The sequence below is a fragment of the Priapulus caudatus genome, unplaced genomic scaffold (assembly GCF_000485595.1).
Source record: "Priapulus caudatus unplaced genomic scaffold, Priapulus_caudatus-5.0.1 Scaffold1101, whole genome shotgun sequence".
Lineage (NCBI taxonomy): Eukaryota > Metazoa > Priapulida > Priapulimorpha > Priapulimorphida > Priapulidae > Priapulus > Priapulus caudatus.
In genome coordinates, this window is record NW_014578162.1 from 88,697 (window position 1) to 101,510 (window position 12,814).

Below are 12,814 nucleotides of genomic sequence, written 5' to 3' on the forward strand. Positions count from 1 at the left end.
CTGCTACTATGCTGCTACTACTGCTGCTGCTGCTGGCTGCCTGCTGCTGCTAGTGTTTTTTTTTTTTTTGTTCTACTGGCTGCTGCTACTGAACTATCGCTACTGCTGCTATTGATTTATTGATAATTGACTGCTATTGAATTTAATAATAATCTCCAAATATTAATTCCTTCACTACTAGATACGTATACACCTATTGTCCAACTTAAAAATTTTAGCCTAAAAGTTTATTTATTTTCCTCGCAATAATATTTCCATTAGCAAAGAGGATGTGATATCATAGCAGTAGTAGGAATGGTTTATAGGTGTTTAATCAAACTTTATTGTGAAATCAAAACCCTTGTAACGGGCCATAATGATTGGTCAAACATTTGTACCGTGAGCGGCCCAATCTTTAAATTGACTACGTCACGAATTTGTTCTATTGGGTAAAATTGGTAAAATTTTAGTTGCCATTTTTTAACATTAGAATAAAGAATAGGACTATAAACGTATGCGTCAAATTCTTACCTGATAAGATTTGTTTCTCAACTAGTTAAAAATGCCAAACCTGGACGATTTGATATAAAATGCTATCTGACATTAATTGCTTGCTATGCAATGTATGAGTCACGAGTGTATGTCACATCGAACAATATAAGTAAGATAGGAAATATATGCAGGCATTTAGAACCATAAAACGTGAACAGAATTAATTATATTCTGTGTGAAAAGTAGAATTATTTTTAATTTTTACTATTTAATCGGTAACGGTAATCAGCTATTAAGCCGTTTATGTCCTGACTGTCAGTAATGTATTGGCGACTCTTGTCATCGTGATGACTGTCTGGTACCGTAGGGATGGCTTTTGCAGATGCGTGCGAGATTCTGTTTCGCAGCTGACTAGTTTGATAGGGAGGCAGATCGGCCCGGATCGGGAGTCTGTACGGGACAGCGAAGACTGGCGCTAAGCATAGGAATGGCTGCCATCGGTAAGTGTATATAGAGCATGCAATGGTGGAGGGGGGTGGCGCTGGGGGAGGGGTTGTGAGCAGTGCAGGCAGGGGTTTTGGGGCGGGAGAGGGGAGTCGTACGGGACAAACGAAGCTGGCCCTACAATAGCAATGGCTGCCATCGGTAAAAGCATGCCATAGGAGCGAGGGGGAGGGGCTGGCTGGGGAGCGAGTTGTAGTGCAAAGCAGGGGTTGGGGGCGGGGAGGGATCTACGAGGACACGAAGACGTCTATCACTAGAATGGCTAATCGTAGTGTATATAGAGCTGCATGGTGGGACCAGGGGGAGGGGTTGTACGTCGCAGCAGTGTATTACACAAAGCAGGCGGATAATTAAGATACACTAATAGGAGAAAGAGTATGACACCGTTTTACGGCAGCGTTTGGATAGTTTTCAACTATATAATAAATCATAATTCATCACGAAATCATTAGACGAAAATAAGTCAAGTTTGATAAAATTTATTCACATATATTATTGGATACGAAATATTTACAGGTTGAAAAACTATGCAAAACGCTGGGTTTACAACGGTGCCATACTCCTCTCCACTATCTGGTAGTCTTATGCATCCAGGCCTGTTGATCACAGGTTGCCTACTTACTTCAACACACATAACACTCCACTATCTAACAATTTTGTCTTATACAGTTTACTCAGCAATATGCTACCGGAGTATGTTTAGGGTTAGGTTGGAGTCTAGGCTAGGCGGTTTAGGTACACGTTTGTGTACAGTCTGATACAGCTTTGGTGTAACATATATGTACTGTCGGCGTACATATCATTTAGTAAACCATGATACGAGCAACGACCTTTCAGCAACAGTGTGTGTGTTAAATCTTCTATCAGCTACGTTATGTCAACCCTGCGTATCTGTTAAATTGTGGTTAGTCATCAGAAAACGTTAGTCACACAGCATGGTCGGGTAGGTGTCTTCGTTGTGGAGTGCAGAAGGAAATAGTATTGTCAACAAAACAGCGTCTAATTGATTTTAAAGCACTGTTTTACATTTAACAAAAAAAAGGACCCCCCATCCATTCCTGGTACGCCTTAGCCTAAACATTGATTGGCTACCCTGTGTATTTATCTGTTGTGGGTATATAGGTTGCAGCAGCAGGCGATGGGGCGGAGACGCAGCAGAGGATCATGGCGGCGCACGCAGCAGCAGCCGTGGCATCGCAAACCCGTACGCAGCCTACAGCATAACGGCATTCTCCATACAGCAGCCTTCCAGCAGGTGAGGGCGGGGCGGGGGCGGGCAGGGCGGGAGCGGGGCCGATGGCGAGGCCTATTACTCATTAATACATGCTGAGATGGTCGGTTACAAGCATCACAGAGGGGAGGCGGGGGCGTGGCGGGGTGGGCGGGGGGGCGCGGGCGGCCGTAACAGCTCGTCAATAGGCGCGCGTGTGCTCCAGTGAGTTATTGTTTGTGCGCTGAGTTTGTCATGAGTGTTAGTGTGAGTGATAATTGTGCAGATTTATTATTAATGCTTATAATATATATATATATATATATATATGAGAGAGAGAGAGAGAGAGAGAGAGAGAGAGAGAGAGAGAGAGAGAGAGATAGAGAGAACGCAATGAATGAACAGTAAGAAAAACACTGACGTGAACGTGTTCGTGTGTTTTCACGCGTTTTCCTGTGTTTTCATGTGTTTTCATGTGTCTTCATGTGTTTTCACAGGCCTGACAGCAAGGGTCTCCTACAGGTGGCAGCAGCAGCAGCGACGGCGGCGGCGGCGGCAGCAGACGCCACGCAACCCGCCAGCCAACCCACGCAGTCACCTCCACAGGTGGCGCCAGTGCAGCCTGCTGCCACCTTCACCACGTTCCAGGCTCCCGTCTCCACGGCAACCGTGCGGCCGGCGCAGCTGCAGCCCGGTCGCCATGACGACGCCGCGGGTCACTCGCGACAATCGTCGATCCAGTCGAACAGTTCGTCGTCGTCGACGATAACGAGCGGCGGCGTCGCCTCGGTGGCTCCCCCTCGCGGCGGCGGAGCGCGCAGGCCGACGACGGGGGAGCTGGCTCGTGCGCTAAAAACAAGAGAGCGTGCGAAGCACCGCAGCCTCCCGTCAGCTGACTACGGTGGCGCGACCAACCAGAGCTTGCCCGACCTACGGGTGGCGGCGGCCGCAGACGGGAGATCGCTGACAGCAGGGGGCGCCGCTGCGCTCCCACACTCGCTCTCCGCCGGCAGCCTGCGCGACCTGAGCGACACGGCGGCGGACGTTCGCTTGTCGCCGCAGCAGGGCATCGTGGGACCGCGCTCGGCGAGCGTCCGCGATGTCGAGCCGACGGGGACGGGAACGCCCCCTGGTGGCGATGGCGAGAGTCTCGCGAGTCGCATCAACAGCATCGACGTCGACGCGACGGACGCGTACGGTGGCTCCCCCGAGGGGACGTACAGCGTGCGATACGGGACGACGGTGCGCGAGGGAGAGGGCGCCGCGGCGGCGGCGGCGGAGGAAGACGGTGGCGCCACCTCGCGGGAGGCGGAGAAGCAGCTGCAGCTTCTCTTCACGAGTCGGCTGCGCGAGCGAGAGATGCTCGCCCGCCAGCGCGCCGAGATGTCCCGCTGCAAGATGGCGCCACCGTCGCACGCGCACCGCGACGCCGGCGACACCTGCTGTGTGAGTTCTGAACCCTGCGCGATGAACGGACGCGACGACGCGTCGAAACAAGAGCGCGTCTTTCGCGACGACGCCGACGCGGACGAGGACGAGCCGCGCGTGAACGTGCGCGAGATGGCGGCAATATTCGAGCGCTCGAAACAAGCGAACATCTGCGGCAGGGGCGCCGCCGCCGAGCGGCTCGAGGCGACGGACGCCGCCGTGAAGCGCGTCGCGAACTACTGCACGTTGCCGCGGCAACGCGACAAGCCGACGCCGCCCTCCTCCTCCTCCTCCTCCGCGCGCCGCGTGACATTCTCCGACCAGGTGGCGCTGTGTTCGGACAGCGACGCGGACTCGGTGACGTCGGCGCCGGCCGCGGCTGGAGCGCGGCCGAAACCCGCGCTGAAGACGTCGCGCCGGCTGGTAGGTGGCGCCGGCGGAGGCATGTAAAGAGATATATTTAGAGCTAATGTAAAGAGATATATTTAGAGCTAATGTAAAGAGATATATTTAGAGCTTAATACTAGAAATAATTATATCTAGAGCTAATATACGGCTCATATTTGTCACTGGCATCCATGATGATAATTAATCCGGGTTAACCCAAAAACCGTTCGTTTATCTTCCCTACCCCAGATATGTGTTCGATTTCTTACCCAGGTTAATCCAGGTGGCTCTGGGGAAGCAAATCGAACGCACTACTAGAGAGTTTTGGTTGTAGAGTAAACGTAGAGATGAAAAGAATTAATAATTAAAATTAATAATTTTGATTAATAATGAATAAATTAATTAAATTAATTAGTAGAAAGTAAGAGTGCCTGTGACATACGCACTCACAACCTACGAGAAACCATCCCCATCCACCGTGTCTAGTGCTGGCGGTGACATCATCGGGAGCACGTTCTTGTGTTTTTCAGTGACCCGCAGCAGGAGGACGCCACGCGGCCGCTCTACTCCTACCCCGGCGCCCCCTGGAATCCCCGCCCGTCTGCAGACGAGTTCCAGTACACCCTGTCCGGAACCGGTCACTACCGCAACGGCCGCGCGGTCGAGGTGGTTGCCGCGGCAACGACCCGACCCCTCGCGCCGCTGCCGACCGAAGGTCAGAGGTCAGAAGGTTTCCGCGGAGCCCGCGTGCCAGCGGACGTCGTCCGATACAGCATCCACGCGCCGCCAGCAGGTGGCGCTGCCTCCGCCGTGAACGGCGCGTTGAACCAGAGCTACGACAGCGCGGGCGTGCACGTGCCGCGTTGCCACGGCAACGAGCCGGCGGCGCCGCCCGACGGCCAGCACGAGAGCGGATGCTCGACGCTGCCGCGCAAGGGGGCGCCGGCGTACGCGGCGGGTTACCGCGACGACGACGACGCCGACGGTGGCGACCTCTACATCGACCGCAAGGCGGTGGAGAGCATCCTGAGCCGGCAGCGGAAGCTGCGCCCCGCCGCCGTCGCCTCCCACCAGGTGGCGCCGGGCAGCCGCAGCAGCAACAGCAGCATCGAGTCGTTCGCCGAGCAGGCGATCCGGCGCCGCTACCAGGGGGAGCTGCGCGTCGACATTCCGGACGCGGTCGTCGCGGCGACGAAGCGCGACTCCGGCTACCGCAGCGGCGACCGCAACAGCACCGGCAGCACCAGCTCCTCGACGGAGTCCCCCCCGGGAACGGACCTCCCCCTCCCCCCCGGGACCGGCCACGCCCACTCGATGACCGCGCTCATGCAGTGGTACGTCCAGCGCAGCAGCGGTCCCGTCGAGCCGCGGCGACTCGCCGAGGCGGCGCCGCCAGGGGGCGCCGGCGCGCCCGTGCGCGCGATCCACTACAATTTTGTCGACTCGCGGCTGCACGGCAGCGCGGAGAGTTTCGCGAGTCTGTCGAGCGGCGGCGGTGGCGCCGTGCGGTGTCGCGCGGAGGACGCCAACTCGCTGACGTCGCTCGAGAGCGTGTCGTCGTCGTCGTGCGGGACCCCGCCGCCAGGGGGCGCCACCGTGAGGCTGCAGAGAGTACAGGAGAGACAGGAGGTGTGGGCGGAGGAGGCCGGAGGAGGAAGAGGAGGAAGGGGAGGGCCGGAGCATCACGTGACAGACTTTAGTACGCCCGATCCCGTGACGAAAGCTGTCATCTGGAACCGCTGATTCAAGTGTTGTGAGTGATTATGTTACTCGCTGCTGCTGCGTGCTGCTGCTGCACCGATGCCATGCTCGCTGATTCTATACTACTGCGTGCTACTTGCTGCTGCTGCTGCTTGCTGCTGCTTGTGTGTTACTGCTATGCTGCTGCTAACTACTGCTGCTGGCTACTGCCTGCTTGCTGCTTGCTTGACTGCTGTCGCCTACTACTGCCTGCTTGCCTACTAACTTACCTCGCTACCTGCGCTGCTAATGAATTTATTTGATAATTGACTGCTTATTAATTTATAATAATTTCCTATTATTCATTTGTCGTATGGAACTAATTGTCCAATTAAAAATTTTACCAAATAGTTATTTATTTTTCTCGCAATAAATTTCCTTAGCAAAGAGGATGGATCATCATAGGCGCTAGTAGAGATAGGTCTTATAGGGTCTTTTAATCACTATGTGACATTCAAAACACCTTGTGACCGTCCGTAATGATGGCAAACATTTGTACCCATAGCAGCCATCTTTAAATTGACTACGTCACGAATTTTCTATGGTAAAATTTGTAAAATTTTAGTGCCGATTTTTTTAACATAGAACGTAAGAACTCAACGGACTAAAACGTATCGTTAAACCTTCTTACCTGATAAGATTCGTTTCTTCAACTAGTTAAAAAATCCACAAAACCTGGCCGATTTGAATAATTTATGTTCCTGACATTTAACTGCTTGCTATCGCGGCAATGTTACTGAGTCACGCAGTGTATGTTCACACTCGACAATATAGTCAAAAATAGGACAGTATAATGCCAGCAATTGTAACCATAAACGTGGAACAGAATTACATTATTATTTTGTCGAAAAGTAGATCATACTTTTTAATCTTTTTACTATTTACGGTGACGTAATCACTTTAACCGTTATTGTCTGACTGTCAGTAATTATATGGCGACTCTCTGTCATCGTGATGACTGTCGGTAACCGTGGCGACGGCTTGTGTGCAGATGCGTGCGAGAGTCTGTGTTCGGAGGCTGACAGTTTGTGGAGCAGTCGCGGATCCGGGAGTCGTACGGAGACACGAAGACCGCGCTAGCGCTAGCAATGGCTGCCATCGGTAAGTGTATATAGAGCATGCATGGTGGGAAGGGGGCGGCGGCGCTGGGCGGATGCGGTGCTTGTACAGGTTGCAAGAGGGTTGCGGGCGGGAGTACGGGAGTCGTCACGGGGACAGAAGATGCTAGCAATAGCAATTGGCTGCCATCGGTAAGAGCATGCATTGGAGGGAGGGCGGGGCTGGCTGGGGGGCGAGGTTGTACAGTGCAAAGCAGGGGTTGCGGCGGGGGAGGGGAGTCCTACCGCAGGACACGAAATTCGGCTCTAGCACTAGAAATGGCTACCATCGGTAAGGTGTATCATCAGAGCATGCATGGTGAGGAGGGGCGAGAAGACAGACGTTGTACTCGTTCCCAGCAGGTATTCATCAAAGCACGTGGACATTACAGAGCTACATAATAGTGGGAAGAGATATGGACACGTTTTAACGTCGTTTCTGCATAGTTTTCAACTAATATAATTTAAAATCTATATTCATAGAATCATAGACGACAAATAAGGTAAGTTTGAATATATTTATCACATGTATACTATTGATAGAATATTTACAAGTTGAAAAATCTATGCAAACGTTTGTTAAAACGGTTGCATACTCTTCTTCTATTATTGTATCTTTGATGGCATCCAGCTGTTGATCACTAGAGTTAGGCGCCCTACTTACATACACACATACATCACTCACTACTAAGGCAGATGGGTCGTGTGTATCAGGCTACGACAGATATGCCTACGAGGTATGTTAGGGTTAGGGTTAAGTCGCGCTAGGGTAGGGATTAGGGTACACTTCTTGTAGTTCAAGTCTGTTCACACTTTGTGTATTACATCTATGTTTACTCGGGTACCTATCCTGTCGTACTGATACGACAACGACCTCTTCAGCACACGTGTGTCTGTGTTAACACTCTTACTGAAGCCTTACTTACTAGTCTTAACCCTGCCGTATCTGTTTCAATTTGTTAGTCAGTCAGACAAAAAACGCTTTAGCTCAACAACAGCTACGCCTTCAGGGTTAGTGCCGATTGTAGAGCGCAGAGATAATGTGATTGTACAAAACAGGGTCTAAATTGATTTTTAAGCACTTTTTTATTTAACAAAACAAGATAGCGCCCCCCCATCCAATTTCCTGGCTACGCCCTTGAGCCTAACTGATGGCTAACCCTTAGTGTTTTATCTGTGTGGTCGTATATGAGGTTGCACGCAGCAGGCGATGGAGGCGGGAGACAGCGAAGCAGGGACCATGGGCGCGCGCTACGCACGCAGCAAGCAGCTGCCATCCAGCACACCACCTAAGCGCCCTCTACCGTAGCGTACGCTTACCTAACGTGCATCACTGCCGACGCGCTTCGGCTAGCAGTGAGAGGCGACGCTAGCGCGACGGGGCCAGGCGCGGGGCGAGGGGCTTTGAGGGTTCTCATGAGGTGCACGACGTCTGGTTTACCTGTTCTTGTACATAAATATTTATTAAATTAATTAACAATGCCTTGATGGTAGGAGCTGATAACCGAATCAGCTCTTGGTCGCGCAGCCGAGGGCGGCGTCGGACTACGATGGGGCGCGGCCTTGCTCGCGTCGCGTGGCGGCGCGTAGACACGCGATTCAAAAGGGCGCGTCCGCTCGCTGGGCTCGGTCGATATAGTTCGCTTGCTGCGCTCAAGGTTTGTATGGTTTAGTGTGAGGATAGCTCGCAGATTGTCATATATAGATAATATAACTTTTATAGCTATATATATGTACTTTATAGATGAGAGAGTGCAGAGAGAGTGAAGACTGAGAGAGAGCGACAGGTAGGATTCTAGATATAGGTGCAGAAGGCGCAATGAGGATGAACACGTAGAAAAACCTGATTCGTGAAGTGTGGTCCGTGTCGTTTTTCGACTCGTCGTTTCATAGTTTTTCACTCTGTGTGTTTCAGGTGTGTGTCTTACATGTTATTCTACGCGGGTCCTTGATTCAGCTCATAGCGGTCATTGCTTAGGCAGTTGCGGTGTGTTTTGGGGTTTGCGTCGGCTACGTTGGCTGGCGCTAGCGCACGCCGCGGCGCGACCGCGTGGCGCTTGCCTCAAGCGTCCAGCTGCCACCTGTAGACCCTTGCTGTCGGCCTGCGAAAATATTTTGAAGACACATTGAAAAACACTGAAAAATGTCAAACGGAGGGAAACCCAGGAACCTGTCCAGCGGGCAGGGCAGTACGCCACCATGCCACCCGCGAGCCGAACTCCACGCGATCTCACCCCCAGCATCCGGTGGCGCCGAGTGAGCCGGCGCCCTTCACCCCCACGTTCACAGGCGCTCCCGGTGCTCCAGCGGGCAACGGTCGGGAGGAACGCGCGCACGCTGACTTTTCCAGAGCGGCCTAAGGTCGCCGTCTGCGAGTCGTCCCAGCCTGTGTCAGTCCGACGGTGCGCGAACAATCGATTCGATCCCAGTACTCAGAAGGTTCTGGATCGCGTCCGGTCCACGGCCTTAATAACACACGAGGCCCGCGCAACGCGCACCCGCCGCGGCGTGCCTCCGGTGGCTCCTCGCGGCGGCGGTCGGAGTGACGGGCCGACGACGGATCAAGGAGCTGGCTCGTGCGCTAAAACACGAGAGGCGTGCGACAAGCACGCAAGCCCCTCCGATCAGACTGACGTATGGGTGGCGCGAGCAACCGGAGCTTTGCCGACCTAACGGGTGGCGCGGCCGAGCACGGCGAAGATCGCTGACGAGCAGAGGCGTCGCGCGCGGCGCCGCGTGCGCTCTCCGCACGTCGCTTCCGCCGGCAGCCTGCGCGACCTGAGCGACACGGCGGCGGAGACGTTCTCGCTTGTAGCGCAGCAGCGGCATCGTGGGACCGCGCATCGAGCGAGCGTCCGCGAACGTCGAGCCGACCCGGGCGACGGGTCAGTCCGCGCTCCGCGCGTCGCGCCCGGGCCTCCGGTGGGCGACGGCGAGAGTTGCGCATGTCGCCATCAACGCATGACCCGTCGACGTCGACGGAGCGTACGGTGTGGCTTTTTTTTTTTTTTTCCCCGAGTGGGAACGGTACGCGTGCGGTACGGGACGACAGTGCGGCGGGAGAGGGCTGCGCCCGACGGGGGGTCCGGCGCGGCGGGCGGAGAGGAGCCCCGGGTGCTGCCACCCTCGCGGAGGCGGAGACAGAAGCAAGCTGCCAGCTTCTACCTGTCATCCTTAGTTCGGGAGCCGGCTGCGGCGATGCGTAGAGTCACATGGCTCGCGGCCAGCGCCGCCGACGATTGTCGCCCGGACCTGGCAGATGGCGCGCCACCGTTCAGGCACGCCGCACACGTGACGCGGCGACCTGCTGTCGGGTGAGGTTTCGCAACCCTCAATCGCGCGGTATGAACTGGACTCGCGACGGACCGGATCGAAACAGAGAGCGCCGTCTTTCGCCGACGACCGCCGACGCGGCGCCGAGGCACGCGGCCGAGCGCCAAACGATCTTTCGCGTGGTGACGCGAGTGCGACTGGCGACGGCCACCTGGCGGGGTTATGTCTGAATGGGCTCGGAACAACCGAAACTCTGGGCAGCGGGCGCCGCCGCCGTGCGAGTCCCGACCGCGCTCGATCGGCGACGGGACGGCCGCCGTGAGCGCGTTCGCTCGCGCGAACTTACTGAGTTCGCCGCCCGGGCCAATGCCGACAAGGCGACGCCGCCTCCTCTCCCTCCGCTCGTCGCCGCGCGCCGGGCCGCGTGACATTCTCCGACACTGTGGCGCTGTAGTTCGAGACCAGCCGAACCCCGCTCCGGTGACGGCGCCGGCGGCCGCGGCTGGCGGCGCGGCGAACCAAGCGCTTGAGACGTCGCGCGGCTGGTACGGTGGCGCCGCCGGAGGCGGAGGTGCGCGACCTGGCGGCCGAGGCGGCGCTCCGATGCCGGTTAGCAGGGAGGGCACTCCGCAGCGTCCCATTGCACCTAGTGCAGGCGCACAGCACGATCGGTCAGCGGCGCCGCCACATGTACTGCTAGACTGCGATATCGTAATGTCCGCCGGTTCAGCGAAGCTCCGAGGGCGCCACGTCAGCAAGCACTGCACCGTTCCGCGAAGCCCGTGCGGGAGGCCTCGCACGGTGGACATCGCCACAGAGATCGGGTCCGTCTCGCCGTGCGGCAGCGTGAGGGCGCGGGGCGCCAGGGGTGAGGTTTATTACGACAGTATCTATGTCATAGTGAGAACTGAAGAGGTGTGCGGGGGGGCGGGGGGCAAGCTAGGTTACGGTTAAGAGTTAATTTGAGAGACGCGCGAGCAGTAACGACCTAGTGTCAACGGTGCATCCGTGGCCGTGTGACCATCGCGCGATGGTCGTCGCCGGCGGTGATCGCATTATGGGGAATTCGTCGGAATTTCGGGCGGAGTTGTATTTGGCGGGCGTCGACGGGCCGCGCCGTTGTTAGTTCGCGGTCTCCTCAGGAGATAGCTGTGCAGGGTAGTTACGTTGTACGCAAGGAAATGGTGTTACACAGCGGTATATGTTTGTTTAACCGGCCGTCCTGTTACGTGGCCGCAAGCATTGGTTGAAATGTGCGTGTAATGACCGAGAGAACTTAATATTTCGTTGTCTCTAATTCTTTTCCGTGATTGTGCGTGGATCTGATGTCGAATATGCGGGGTCTGATCACAGACACACTTTTGACGTTTTCCAGAAAACAACAGAAAAACTGTAACAACCACGAAATGTTTTTATGGCCAAAGTCTTCATGCTTTCGCTACTCTATTTCGCTATTCATTGCGATTGATTACCGTAAATGCCGAGTCAATGCTTCTACTCTCTTATTCATGTTGTCTTTGTGCACAGGCGTGCTTGCGAATGTAACTTGTGTTGTTGCGCCACTGAGCACTATTGACCAGGCATTTTCGGGTATTATCGGCGCCATAATAGGCGAAATACAGCGCATAGCTTGAGAACATAAAGACTTTTCGGTAGTAAGATAATTTCTGTTGAGTTCTGACATTTTTTCTTTTTATTCTTGAGTACCGTCTCAAGCTGCTGTGCGTCTGTGACCGGTGCGGGGTCAGTCGGTGTCGTCTATTGTCTGCTTTGTGTTTCGGCGTGGGCTTCATTGCAAATCCCATCAGTACGTTTTGATCGTTACTATGAGAGATAACCCTTTCCGTCCTCTCTGGCCGATGTGCTTTATTCATGGTCAGGTCGGAGTGCTGTTGAGACTGCATCATGCATGCAAGACTTATCATGGGTCCGATCCCGAACCGACCGCGGATCACTACCAGGCTGTTAAGATCGTGAGAGATGCCGCCGCAGCACAGGAAACGCGACGCGCACCGCCGCCGCGGCCGGCGGGTCGCCGGCTCACGGCACAGACGCCACCAGAAGCGCTCCACCCCCGACTCATCGGCTCCTGGCGCGACCTCCTGCTCGACGTGCCGATGGATGTCGGCCGCGTCTTTCTGTGATGATAGTTTAATTGCTGCAGGTGGCGATCCGTCCATCCCATCTCGCCGCCATCCTGCGGTTTCCTGACCCAGCATCAGGTGACACATCCGTCATCTCAGCGCTCTCGAGGTAGCGTCCTTATTGCTCAGCGCTGACACTTTCCCGTCCAGGGGCCGTTCACACTGTGGTCTCTTACAGCACCTGGTCCGTTTCCAGTGCAAGCCAGTACTGAAGAGTGCTAGTTAGCCCGGGCAGCAGCAGCAAGCAGCTAGCTAGAACCTGACAGCAGGCAGTAGCGCCAGCACCGACCACAAGAAACTAAGCTGAACGCTCACGATAGCTCAGGTTAGCAGCACGCACAGTACGCAGTCAGCGTAGCAGCCAGCCAGCAGCCGAGCCCACTGCAGCCGAGCGGTGCAGCGTCAGACAGCGCAGCAGTAGCCCGACGGCCGCACACGCAGCTGAGTAGCGGAGTAGCGAGCCAGCGAGTCCGAGTCAGTCCATGCGCACCAGCCCCAGCAGGCCAGCCTCCCACCATCCGCAGTCAGCAGTTAGCGGCAGCGCAGGATATGGCCAGTGG

At 55.2% G+C, this 12,814-nt stretch overlaps 1 protein-coding gene across 1 annotated transcript; it reads left to right on the plus strand.

Moving 5' to 3' along the window:
- The first annotated feature begins 958 nt into the window (after nucleotides 1-958).
- LOC106815369 lies at nucleotides 959-6,348 on the plus strand. Its single transcript, XM_014819821.1, has 6 exons — nucleotides 959-971; nucleotides 2,098-2,230; nucleotides 2,683-4,059; nucleotides 4,531-5,014; nucleotides 5,129-5,549; nucleotides 6,326-6,348. The coding sequence occupies exons 1-6, from the start codon at nucleotides 959-961 to the stop codon at nucleotides 6,346-6,348; spliced, it is 2,451 nt and encodes an 816-aa protein (XP_014675307.1).
- Nucleotides 6,349-12,814: the final 6,466 nt, after the last annotated feature.

Coding starts and splice junctions, on each gene's coding strand:
- LOC106815369 (XM_014819821.1), top strand. Junction 2,231..2,682: donor ATACAGCAGCCTTCCAGCAG/GTGAGGGCGGGG, acceptor GTGTTTTCACAG/GCCTGACAGCAAGGGTCTCC. Junction 5,015..5,128: donor TCTACATCGACCGCAAGGCG/GTGGAGAGCATC, acceptor TTCGCCGAGCAG/GCGATCCGGCGCCGCTACCA.